The sequence below is a fragment of the Myotis brandtii genome, unplaced genomic scaffold (assembly GCF_000412655.1).
Source record: "Myotis brandtii unplaced genomic scaffold, ASM41265v1 scaffold1071, whole genome shotgun sequence".
Lineage (NCBI taxonomy): Eukaryota > Metazoa > Chordata > Mammalia > Chiroptera > Vespertilionidae > Myotis > Myotis brandtii.
Window position 1 is genome coordinate 1402727 of NW_005353634.1, and position 13834 is coordinate 1416560.

Genomic DNA, 13834 nt, shown 5'->3' on the forward strand with positions numbered 1-13834 from the left:
CTCTCTAAAAATCAATGTAAAAATATCCCCAGGTGAGGATTAACGACAAAAAAGAACCAACAAAGCCTGAATGACAGCATATCTACACTAATAAAAGAGAAACATGCTAATTAGCGTATGACGCTACCCTTCCCATTGGCTAATCAGCATATCCTTATGCAAATTAACTGTCAGCCAAGATGGCGGCCGGCAGCCAGGCAGCTGGAAGCGAACATGAGGCTTGCTTGCTCCAGTGACTGCAGACTCCAACGTTCCCCGCCTGACTTGCCGGCCTCTGAGTTGCAACTCTAAGCAACTATGTACTATGTTGCAAATAAGAAGCTAAACAAAACCCTAGAAACCAGCTTTCAGCCTGCCGGGATCTCAGAGCTGAAGTTATACATTGTTTCGATTATAGAATGGCAAACAAACCAGATACGAAGCCTCAGAGCTAGAGCCAGAGCTAAAGCTGGCCCAGAATAAAATAAAAAAAGAGAAAAAAAAGGAGCAGTTGGGAGCTTCAGTCAACAACCGCCAACCTGAAAGCAGCCCTCAGCCCCTCACCCAGACTGGCCAGGCACCCCAGTGGGGACCCCCACCCTGAAGAGTGTGTGACCAGCTGCAAACAGCCATCATCCCCTCATCCAGGCTGGCCAGGCACCCCAGTGGGGACCCCCACCCTGAAGGGTGTGTGACCAGCTGCAAACAGCCATCATCCCCTCATCCAGGCTGGCCAGGCACCCCAGTGGGGACCCCCACCCTGAAGGGGGTGTGACCAGCTGCAAACAGCCATCATCCCCTCATCCAGGCTGGCCAGGCACCCCAGTGGGGACCCCCACCCTGAAGGGGGTGTGACCAGCTGCAAACAGCCATCATCCCCTCATCCAGGCTGGCCAGGCACCCCAGTGGGGACCCCCACCCTGAAGGGGGTGTGACCAGCTGCAAACAGCCATCATCCCCTCATCCAGGCTGGCCAGGCACCCCAGTGGGGACCCCCACCCTGAAGGGGGTGTGACCAGCTGCAAACAGCCATCATCCCCTCATCCAGGCTGGCCAGGCACCCCAGTGGGGACCCCCACCCTGAAGGGGGTGTGACCAGCTGCAAACAGCCATCATCCCCTCATCCAGGCTGGCCAGGCACCCCAGTGGGGACCCCCACCCTGAAGGGGGTGTGACCAGCTGCAAACAGCCATCATCCCCTCATCCAGGCTGGCCAGGCACCCCAGTGGGGACCCCCACCCTGAAGGGGGTGTGACCAGCTGCAAACAGCCATCATCCCCTCATCCAGGCTGGCCAGGCACCCCAGTGGGGACCCCCACCCTGAAGGGGGTGTGACCAGCTGCAAACAGCCATCATCCCCTCATCCAGGCTGGCCAGGCACCCCAGTGGGGACCCCCACCCTGAAGGGGGTGTGACCAGCTGCAAACAGCCATCATCCCCTCATCCAGGCTGGCCAGGCACCCCAGTGGGGACCCCCACCCTGAAGGGGGTGTGACCAGCTGCAAACAGCCATCATCCCCTCATCCAGGCTGGCCAGGCACCCCAGTGGGGACCCCCACCCTGAAGGGGGTGTGACCAGCTGCAAACAGCCATCATCCCCTCATCCAGGCTGGCCAGGCACCCCAGTGGGGACCCCCACCCTGAAGGGGGTGTGACCAGCTGCAAACAGCCATCATCCCCTCATCCAGGCTGGCCAGGCACCCCAGTGGGGACCCCCACCCTGAAGGGGGTGTGACCAGCTGCAAACAGCCATCATCCCCTCATCCAGGCTGGCCAGGCACCCCAGTGGGGACCCCCACCCTGAAGGGGGTGTGACCAGCTGCAAACAGCCATCATCCCCTCATCCAGGCTGGCCAGGCACCCCAGTGGGGACCCCCACCCTGAAGGGGGTGTGACCAGCTGCAAACAGCCATCATCCCCTCATCCAGGCTGGCCAGGCACCCCAGTGGGGACCCCCACCCTGAAGGGGGTGTGACCAGCTGCAAACAGCCATCATCCCCTCATCCAGGCTGGCCAGGCACCCCAGTGGGGACCCCCACCCTGAAGGGGGTGTGACCAGCTGCAAACAGCCATCATCCCCTCATCCAGGCTGGCCAGGCACCCCAGTGGGGACCCCCACCCTGAAGGGGGTGTGACCAGCTGCAAACAGCCATCATCCCCTCATCCAGGCTGGCCAGGCACCCCAGTGGGGACCCCCACCCTGAAGGGGGTGTGACCAGCTGCAAACAGCCATCATCCCCTCATCCAGGCTGGCCAGGCACCCCAGTGGGGACCCCCACCCTGAAGGGGGTGTGACCAGCTGCAAACAGCCATCATCCCCTCATCCAGGCTGGCCAGGCACCCCAGTGGGGACCCCCACCCTGAAGGGGGTGTGACCAGCTGCAAACAGCCATCATCCCCTCATCCAGGCTGGCCAGGCACCCCAGTGGGGACCCCCACCCTGAAGGGGGTGTGACCACTCTGTGCATGACGGGGTGGCGCCGCAACCTCCCCATCGACCCTGCCTTGAGTGTGACAGGGGACGGTGCCCCAACCTCCCAATCGGCCCTATCCTTAGCATGACTGGGGGTGGCATCGCAACCTCCCGATCCGCCCTGCTCTGTGCATGACAGGGGGCGGTGCCCCAACTCCCCAATCAGCCCTGCTCTGAGCCCAACCAGGGGCTGCACCTAGGGATTGGGCCTGCCTTCTGCCACCCGGGAGCAGGCCTAAGCCAGCAGGTCATTATCTCCCGAGGGGTCCCAGACTGTGAGAGGGCACAGGCCGGGCTGAGGGACCCCCCCTTCCCCCGGAGTGCACAAATTTTTGTGCACCGGGCCTCTAGTCTGTTTATAATGTGCTTTACTGACTATTTTTTTAAATATATTTCTTTATTGATTTAAGAGAGGAAGGGGGGGGGAGAGAGAGAGAGAGAGAGAAACATCAATGATGAGAGAGAATCATTGATCGGCTGCCTCCTGCACAGCCCCTACTGAGGATCAAGCCCGCATGTGCCCTTGGTCAGAATTGAACCCGGGACCCCTCAGTCCGTAGGCCAATGCTCTATTCACTAAGCCAAACTGGCTAGGGCTTTACTGACTATTTTAAGCCCACTGTTGAGACCTACTGCACAGAAAAAAATTATTTTTAAATTATTACTGCTCATTGACAATGCATGTGCTCACCCAAGAGCTCTGATGGAGATGTACAAGATTCATATTTTCATGCCTGCTAACACAACAACCATTCTGTAACCCATGGATCAGTAATTTCAATTTTCAATTCTTATTACTTAAGAAATACATTTTGTCTGGCTAGTGTGGCTCAGCGGTTGAGCATCAACCCAGAAACCAAGTGGTCATGGGTTTGATTCCTGGTCAGGGCACATGTCCAGGTTGTGGGGTTGATCCCCATTAAGGGGCGCATAGGAGGCAGTCAATTGACAATGTTCCATCTCCCTATACCTCTTCTTTCCTCACAAAAACATATTTTTTTAAAAAAAGAAATACATTTCCTAAGTCTATAGATGCCATAAGTAGTGATTCCTCCGATGGATCTGGGCAAAGTAAATCCCTTCTGGAAGGGATTCCCCATTCTAGATGCCATTAAGAGCATTTGTGATTTATGGGAAGAGGTCAAAATATCAATATTAACAGGAGTTTAGAAGATGTTGATTCCAACTCTTCTAGATGACTTTGAGGGGTTGAAGAGTTCAGTGGAGAAAGTAACTGCAGAAGTGATGGAAATAACAAGAGAACCAGAGTTAGAAGTGGAGCTTGGCGATGTGACCGAATTGCTAAAACTTGGTAAATGCTGAGTTGGTTCTTATGGATGAGCAAAGAAAGATGTCTTCAGATGGAATCTACTCCTGGTGAAAATGCTGTGAAGATTGTTGAAATGACAACAAATGATTTAGACTATTACATAAACTTAGTTGACTAAGCAGAAGCAGGTTCAACTGTGGATAAAATGCTATCAAACAGCATCACATACCACAGAGCAATAGTTACCAAAAAGACTACAGTATGTATAGTGTAATCATAACTTTTATAGGCAATGGGAAACCAAAAAACTTGTGTGACTCGCTTTACAGGCATACCTCAGAGATACTGCCATTGAGTTCCAGACCACTGCAATAAAAGAATATAGCAAGAAAGCAAGTAGTAATCTTTGTGCTAGTGGAAGATCTTGCCTTCAATTTGTAAAAAATGCAACATCTGTAAAGCTTTAAAAAGGGAAGTGCGATAAAATGATGTATGCCTATATTGCAATATTCACTTTATTGTGGTGGTCCAAAACTGAACCAGTAACATCACTGAGGTATGTCTGTATCCTGTTCTATGATATGTGTCTATTCTTAAGCCAATATCACAATATCTTAATTATTATAGCTTTATAGTAAGATCTAAAATCAGGTAATGTGAGTCCTCCAAGTTTGTTTTTCTAAAGTTCTTAGTATTCTAGATCTGTTGCCTCTCTCTACAAACTTTAGAACCAGTTTGTTGATATGTGCAAAATGGCTTGCTGGGACTTTAATTAGATAGGATTGAACCTATGATGTTGGAACTGACAACTTAATAATATGGAGTATTCCAATCTGTGGATATGGAATATCTATTTATTTAGATCTTTGATTTCTTTTATCTTTTATGTTTTTTCTCCAACAGATGTTATACATATTTTGTTAGATTTATGCCTCAATATTTCATTATTTTGGATATTATAAATGGTAGTATTTTTTAAATTTCAAATGCCAATTGTTGGTCTATAGGAAAGCAACTGACTTTAGTATTGATCATGTATTCTGTACTCTGCTATACTCAGACATTCATTCCTGGAAGTGGTTTTTGTAGATTCTTAGGGATTTTCTACAGAGATATTTGTTTCACCTGTGAATAAAAACATTCTTTTTCTACTCTTCCAATCTGTACACCTTTTATTTCCTTTTGTCTTACTGCATTAGTTAGGTCTTCCAGTACAATGTTAGTTAAATAGGAATGGTGAGTGGGAACAAAATGTTATGCAATAATTGATGTTCACAATGATGACTTATAACCATCAGATCCAAAGTAAAGACAAATGATTTTTATATTATCTGTTCTACTGTCCCTCATTAAGGTATAGTGAAGGGTTAATTATGCATACTGCATTATTTCTGCTTTTAAACTGTGCCACCAAGTGCAAAATAAACCTCATGGGCTAATAAATATGCCATTTAAAAAACCATATTCATTTAAAAATAGTATTTAGTTTATGAATTTCTTGACTTTCAATATTTATAAAATGCTTTCAAAACTTACCATGAACTAAACTATTGGCAGATGCTACAAGAGTATCCCACAAACATATGTTTCTGGAAAAAAAAAAAAAGATTACTCTTGAGTGACACAAAGTTAACAGAATAAAAAGTATGTCTCATATTGTAACGTAACATTTAAACCTTGCTCTCTCAGAAAGTTCTTAAATTTATAAACACACCAAATACAAGTAACCAATATATTTATGTATGTTTAATTTTGAACACAATTTAAAAACTAATAACTCATAAAATTGAGTAATTCATATTAACATGTATTTACAAATACTACTATATGAAGCCTGAATAGGGAAGCTACTTTTTATATTCACTGATTCTCTAACAGACTCCCATACACAAATAGGATACACTGAATTTTCTGGAGTGCAAAGAAAACTTATTTCTACTATGAATGGGAGCAGCTTTTATGCCTTTCCATGAGTTGCAAAGGAGGCACCAATATCTGTAAGAATTTCTATGGAAGATGGGTTAAAAACTCCATATTCCTACAGTCCCATTTCTAGGGCAGTCCCATTTCTAGGCCGTACCCCTAAATATAAAAGCTCACCAGCCTCAGTTGGCCTTGACCTCATAACTCAGCTGTATGAAGGAAGTCAAAAGTGGGGGTGTGGAGATGGAGGCAGGGGAAGACATATTTAAAGATTTTTGAGGGGATGGAGACAGGCTATCACTTATTAGCTAATGTACAATTAGCAATCTTAGTTTCTTTTTGTGAAACAGTCAGTGATTTCAACTGGTTGGTTGCAAGAATTTTTAAAACATGAAATACCCGACTATGTATTCAGGGATACTGACCTCTCTTCCCTTAGACTGTCAAATTAAAAAAAATGACAACAGCCAACACAACAATAGCCATCTGGTGTGAATGCCCTGTCTTGAACCATAAATATATAGATCATATAATAGAGTCGAATCTCATTGGTCATGTTACATAAAAAGGTTGCATCTGATTGATTAATTCTTGGTACCAGAAATCCTTACATACAAGTGTAGACACCTGATTTTTTTTTAAAAAGTCACTTTGGAGCAAATATGGTAGATAATAATTTTTATGTCAATCAAAATTATACCTATTTTTTGTCAGATGGGCAAAAATTAATATATTTTAGGTGTGCTGCAGAATTTTAATAGTTAATGTATGCCATGAGATAAAAAAGGTTGAAAATCACTGATCTAGCTAATAGAGCCATAGTGAGCATTAATTAAATAGCATGGCCAATAACTAATTGAGTTTTTGGGGTTTTTTTTCCTCAAGCTTTCTTAACACAGGGAATCATATGGGGAAAAATTAATTCCACCAACAACCAAACCTTCTTTCTTACACTCAAATCTTAACATCAGAATATTAACAATACAAAAGGAATGGATTTTTTTCAAAAAAATTTTGAATTTTATTTAATTTATTGAAGCGACATTGCTAATTAAAATTATATAGGTTTCAAGTGTACTATTCTATGATTTGTGTGTTCACCACCCAAAATAAAGTCTCCTTTCATCACCATGTATTCGACTCCCCCTACGCTACCTGGATTTGTTTTTAATGGCACCAGAATACCGTTAAATTTACAATTAGAATACTAAAATGCCCAAAGAAAGAATTTTTATAATAAATATATTTAAAGGCATGATTATAAAAACATTCTTGAGATGTAAAGACATAAAGCAATTAGAAATAAAGCTCAGCTATTTCATACGCACTTCAATTTCAGTTATAATCTCTTACCTATTGTCAGTTGAAAGACCAGCTGTAGCTATTAGAGAGGAGGAACTAATGAAGACAAAATCATTGGCTGTTTTGTTATGACACTGCCAAGTCTGTAATAGTTATAAACAGCAAATGTTAATGTTATTAACAGTTTCATAACGAGGTAGATGCATTAATCAAAAAATGATCATGTAATTTGTGGCTTACTTAAAGCCTTTGCATTTCCTCCCCTCCCGCCCCACCCCCTGAACTTTAGAAAAATTTCAGGTGTAAAACAGAGAATACTCATACACCCTTTACCCAGATTCACCAATTTTTAACATTTGCCACATTTGCTTTGCTTCTCCTTCTTTCATATACTTACACCCATGCACACATACACACACCTATTCCTGAACCATTTAAATAAGCTGCATGCCCCACACTGGGAATAAAGCCCACAACCCAGGCATGTGCCCTGACCAGGAATCAAACCGTGACCTCCTGGTTCATAGGTTGACACTTAGTCACTCAGCCATGCAGGCGGGGCTAATAAATGATTTTTTAAAGTATGTCAAAATCATCAAATGAAGATTTTTTCCTCTGAGTCACTTCCCCACTCCTCCCTGATCACTATTGGAGCTGGGCTAGAGGATATGTCCTTAAAACAAACAAATCTACTTTACTCCCCCAAAGTCAATAATGAACATTTTAATCCAATTTATCTCTTTAGAAATTAAAAAATCATACAAAAACAGTCCCTTAGGGAACATAAATGTGTATATTTGAATCTGTTGACTTAATAAAAATATAGGGAAAAATAAAGGTATCTCATCAACTCTCCCTTGTTTGCTTTCATTAGATTAGTACTATATTCAAGCATTTAACCTTAGGTGAATTATCAGAATCTTAACCCATATTCTTAATATTTTCTTGATAGATATTGCTTAGTCCTATAAAGGGCTTCACTAAAGAATATGTTATATATAAATTCAGTGCTTGTGAAGATGTAGAAAATTCATTAAGCCTGTCTGATCCTGAATTGAAATGTATCAATTTTTTTTTAAAAAGAGATGAGCAAGAAAATAATAGTACCAGCTATAGAATACACTTTCTACTTTGTTTGTTCATGAGGAATAACGCAGAAAGGCAACCAGATGCACTGGGCTTTTGATCATTCTTTTTAGGTGTAATACCCACTGCAGCTTAGTGAGGCTAGAAAAGGGTTTGAGTAACTCACAGTTTGCATTGGTCTCTGGAGGTGCCATGTTGGTTATAAACAGGTTAATTTTACAAGTTACCAGAGATTTTTATGCCTTACAGAGTAATTTTCGCATAATACAAGGACAGGAGCTTATAGTAAACTGTTGAATACATAGGACTAGACAGATTTTATTTTTTTGGCTTTAATATTTCTTGCCTCAAATATATATTCTTAGTGTCTTTAAAATAAAAATTCATAAAATTTTGAAGTTAGGAATTTTTGGCTTACCAGGTATGGCTTAGGCATGCTTCCAGTGACTGGACAACATTTCCAGTTTGTTTGATACAAACTTAAATATCCATCAGCATCAACTATTCCAAACTTAGAGAAAAAATATTTAAGTGTTTAATACAAATACAGAAGCACACATTTACCCTTACCCTTACTTTGAATCCCATATGTTGACTCCTAAACATTTAATTAAAAATTGTTTAACTTTTCACTTCACCTATGCATCCAGAAAAACACTTAGGTACTATTTTAAAAATTTCAAGGTTAGACATTAAAAAAATAAACATCAGAGACCCATTTTATTAATGCTAACCAACAGCATAATCTATATATTCTCTGTAAGTACTCCAAAAATAGGATGCTGGATTTATACATTAAGCTAAGTGATAAAGTTTTAGCATGTATAAGATAGAAAACTGTTCATTTTGAAAAAGACAAAATGATAACTTCCAGAAATATACAATAAGGAAAACATGTAAATAACAGTAGAGAATACAATGAAACAAAGATTATCACAGTAAAAAGAATTCCACTATGGGAACTCAGGGCAATTTGATTGGGAAGATGTCAAATAATCCAGAAAGGGATTATATGATACAGATCTTGAAGGATGAGTAAGGCTGCTGGCAATTTTTTCCTTTAGATTATAAAAATAATGCATATTTATAAAAAGTATATAAAATAAAGCAAATGTCTACTTTGGACTATTGCCTTCTCCCATTTCCAGGCCTAACAATTAACAACAATTTTATGGGTTCCCTTCGAGATTTGTTGTACAAATATTCAACAATTCACACATACGTAATTTTTTTAAAGTTAGAATCATAATACACACACAATTTTACAATTATGTTTTTAACTTATAGCCATCTTTCCACATTGGTACATATAAATCACCCTCATTCTTGTGTTGTGTAGCATTACACTATATAGTTATAACTTTTTAAAACTTTTCCCTATAGACAGTTTCCAATTTTTCCCACATAAAAAGTGTTACTTTGAACATTCTTGTACATATACCTTTGAGTATTTATGTAGGATAGATATCTAGAAATGGGAAAGCTTTGTCAAAGGACATTATCTAAAATTGGTAATTAAAGACAAAATTAAATCCTAAGAGGTAATACCAACTTACACTCCCACTTTTCTTACACATTAGTAAACACTGCATTACTTCAATTATTAATAAAGGTTATTGGCCATGCATAATTTAATGTTGATTGTACATATCCTTTGTCTACCTCTCTATTAAGTTGTCTTCTAAAAATCTGATTGATAGGGCTAATATGAGATATAAACCAACTCTTACTATATTTGTTATAGATATTTTTCCAGGGGCTATCCTTTTTGTTATTCTTCTTAAGTTTTTTGGAGTAGATTTAGGTATGTTTTTCAGAAAGGGTATATAGAAAGTACCAAGTCTCTGCATACTTAAAAAATGTGTTTATTTTGCTGTCAAATCCGAATAATAGTTTGGATAGACATCAAACTCATAGTTCTCATTACTTGTACATCAGAATTCTGTAAGTATTGTTCTACTGCAGTGATGGCGAACCTATGACATGCGTGTCAGAGGTGACACGCGAACTCATTTTTTTGGTTGATTTTTCTTTGTTAAATGGCATTTAAATATATAAAATAAATATCAAAAATATAAATCTTTGTTTTACTATGGTTGCAAATATCAAAAAATTTCTATATGTGACACGGCACCAGAGTTAAGTTAGGGTTTTTCAAAATGCTGACAGGCCGAGCTCAAAAGGTTCGTCATCACTGTTCTACTGTCTATTTGTAGCCTCTATTTTGAAGGCAATGCCATTAATTTTTGGAGATGGTGGTGGAGAGGCTCTAAGTAACCATTGTTACCTCTTTTCCTTCCTAGAAGCTCTCTTTATCCTTGAATTAAAAATAAAACAAAAATTAAACAATCAGGATATGTTTAGCACGTGTTGTTTCTCAATATTTCTAGTACTTGGTAAGCCCTTCTTACTCCTGGTTCATGATCTTTAGAGAGTAAGGGAAAAGGATAGAGAGATAAAAACATCAATGAGAGACATTGATCGGCTGCCTCCTGCACACCTTCTACTGGGGATTGAGCCCACAACCCGGGTATGTACCCTGACTGGGAATCGAACCATGACCTCCTGGTTCATGGGTTGGCTCTCAACCACTGGGCAACACTGGCTGGGCAACACTTTTCCTTAAAGACCCTACAGTAATTATTTTAGGCTTGCCAGCTGTAAAGTCTTTGTTCTCTTAAACTCTGATGTTATAGTGGAAAAGTAACCATAGAAAACAAATAATGAATGGAGTATCTGTGTTCCAATAAAACTTTATTTACAAAACAGATGGCTAGACTATAGTTTGTCAATATCCTGTTCTAGAGCAGTGCTTCTCAAAACTTCAATGTGTGTACATATCATCAGAGTATGTGGTTAAAATGCAGATGGTGATTCAGTAGGTCTGAAGTAGAGTCAATAATTTGCACTCTAAGATGTTCCCAGATGTTACTTGCTACCTGGTACTTGACCATACTTCGAGTAGGTTCCAGAGGATAAACAAAAATATATATCAAATGTTTAATCAAAAATGTGTAACAGAAGGTGGTCCTATCATCATTTGGTCCTTGAGCATCATTTAAATGAATTTTAATAGACATATATACGTCTTTCCAAGAAGAACCAAACAAATATAAGCGTTCTTGGAGAGATTTTTTTTTTTTAATTCATATAGATTAATGCTTTACTATTAGCTCACTGAGCTATACTCTTCAGAAACCCAAACTAGTAATATTTATAAACCTCCAACATAATCAAACCATTTTCCCATTTGTATTTTTATATACTACCTTATTTCCCTGGTAGTTAAATCTCATTCTTGTAACTCTTGAATTGCCGCCAGATCGAAAGCAGGTTATCTGTTGAGAATGGCCCCATTCAAACATTCTGACACTTCCATCCTGAGCTCCTGTCAGATCTGCATTACAAGAGGGCACAAATTGCGAATTTATTTCAGGAATCTTTGGAAAATTTATTTTTTAATCCAATGTGAAAATATTTATGGAAGAAACACCTAAGAAATGAAGCATAGCCAATTTATATGAATTTACCTTTGTATGAAATTTCACTTGAATATTTCATCTTAAAAACAGATAGTAATATGATGTACTTTTATTTGACTGAGAACATATGCTCATACAAAACAACAGAAGCAATTAAAGCAGAACTCTATAAATATTATTTCCTTTTGAAATGATCTCAATGATGTTTTAATAGCCTTTAATAAATAACTTTTATGATAACCACTTAAATTCTTGGGATTACTAAAGAGCCAATTCTTAACAGTAATACTATTAATGTTTACATTTATACATTTTTGCCTTAGCTGGTTTGGCTCAGTGGATAGAGCATGGGCCTGTGGACTGAAAGGTCCCAGGTTCAATTCTGGTCAAGGGCACATGCCCAGGTTGTGGGCTCGACCCGCAGTAGGGGGTGTGTAGGAGGCAGCCGATCAATGATTCTCTCATCATTGATGTTTCTATCTCTTGCTCCCACTCCCTTCTTCTCTGAAATCAATAAAAATATATATATTTTTAAAAGTTTATACACTTCCCTCTTGGAAAAAAAAGATTGTAGAAGGCCTTGAATGTCATGATAAAAAACATTTCTAGTAGCTATTCCAATTACTTGATATCTCAAAATGTTGTTTCATTGAGAAATATGAATAAGTTAAATAATTTCTAATTCTTCACTTCACCATTTACTAATTTTGTGAGACTAAGAAATTTATTTTAATCTCTCTGATGCTATTTCCTTCCCATAAAAGGAGAATAATGATACATATAGGTGTCAATTTATGTTAAGTATAATTATCAGTATTAATGAGGTTTAGAAGTCATGAGAAATTTATTAATGTAAATAAAGACCTACCACATTGCTAGTCATATATTAGTCAAGATTCCTTATTCCTTACCAAGTATTTAAAGTAAATGGACTTCAATTGTTTTGAAATGTTTTAACACTGGGCTGGGGTGGAAGCGTGGGGAGAATTCTTGAGACTGGGATAAAAGTTATTTTCTCTCTACCCCAACAGTCTCGCTTAGCTTATTCAGAAAAATAAATTGGGCTACTTGAGTTTAAAAACCGCTCAAAATTTTGTATTATTATTTCTGGTTTTATTTATTTGAGAAAAATCCTTCATTATTAGTATATGACATATAAAATGAAATAGTATCTTAAAGCCTTTGTAGCCTAAGATTTTAAAGGGCAAGATAAAGGTTCCTATAACCAAGTTGTATGAGTAAATATCCCTCATTAGCAATTGAATAGTATTATATCAAAGAGGTAAGAAATGGGTTAATAACTACAATGGTGAAAACCTCAATAAGTTCATAATTTTAAAAAGGAAGTCCTCTTAAGACTTTCATTTCTATTTTATTCCAACCTGTTAGCCTAACTTGTAAAAAATATCTCTAGGGTAGAAGTAAAAAAATATTGGTTTCTAGTGACTAAGATTTTTTCAAAATCTACTCCAAGAGAAGAAGCTATTATGAGGTATCTGAAATTTGGAGTAAAATTTTCAAAAATCCTGTCTCATAACATTCTCACTACATAAAAAGTGTTTATTGCTGAGCTAAATTACTACCTGTACACTTGATCATGACATGAAAAGATATACTGAAAAAAATCCAGTGATTAATTTAATGAGCTTTAAAATTTTCAAGTCTTTTATCTGCCAGTTATGATACTTCCCTGAAGAAAGTAAGTTCTTATTCCAAAACAGAAGTGATCTGATGTTACCTAATGACTTTGAAAATAAGTCCATTAACTGCCTTTGAAACTAGGGATCTCTTTGTTTAAATTTATGGGATTGAGGTAAAGAATATTTCCTACAAACTAGTCATCTGTTGGGACAGAGATGACTATGGAGATGAGAAGAAATGAAGTCCTTTCAATATTTCAAGATACTTCCAAACCCTACTATATAGAATCAAGATAGATTTTTAAGAAATGCCAAATGTTTCTTGCTGTGGGAGTAATATTATTTAGGCTTTGTTTATAAAACACATTTGACTAGTTGCTCTCTATGCTTCATTACTGATTCCTAGTTTTCACTTCACATTAGACTTGTGGATAGAAAATATACTTTTAGTGTTGAATAAATTCAAGGTAGTACAAACAGACTAATTTTTTTTAATATATTTTATTGATTTTTTTACAGAGAGGAAGGGAGAGGGATAGAGAGTTAGAAACATCGATGAGAGAGAAACATCGATCAGCTGCCTCCTGCACATCTCCCACTGGGGATGAGCCCACAACCAAGGTACATGCCCTTGACCGGAATCGAACCTGGGACCCTTCAGTCCGCAGGCCAACGCTCT

General features: G+C 39.3%; 1 protein-coding gene across 5 annotated transcripts in view; it reads right to left on the reverse strand.

Annotated features, from left to right (window-relative positions):
- The window catches only part of DMXL1 (Dmx-like 1), a 137740-nt gene that overhangs the window by 6950 nt on the left and 116956 nt on the right, over positions 1 to 13834 (reverse strand). For all 5 annotated transcript variants that reach the window (XM_005857097.2, XM_014541700.1, XM_014541698.1 and 2 more), the window contains 4 exons: positions 11303 to 11430; positions 8452 to 8544; positions 6999 to 7090; positions 5259 to 5311 (listed from right to left, as the gene is read on the reverse strand). In XM_005857097.2, coding sequence (XP_005857159.1) covers positions 5259 to 5311; positions 6999 to 7090; positions 8452 to 8544; positions 11303 to 11430 — 366 coding nt within the window. The remainder of the gene's footprint in view (positions 1 to 5258; positions 5312 to 6998; positions 7091 to 8451; positions 8545 to 11302; positions 11431 to 13834) is intronic.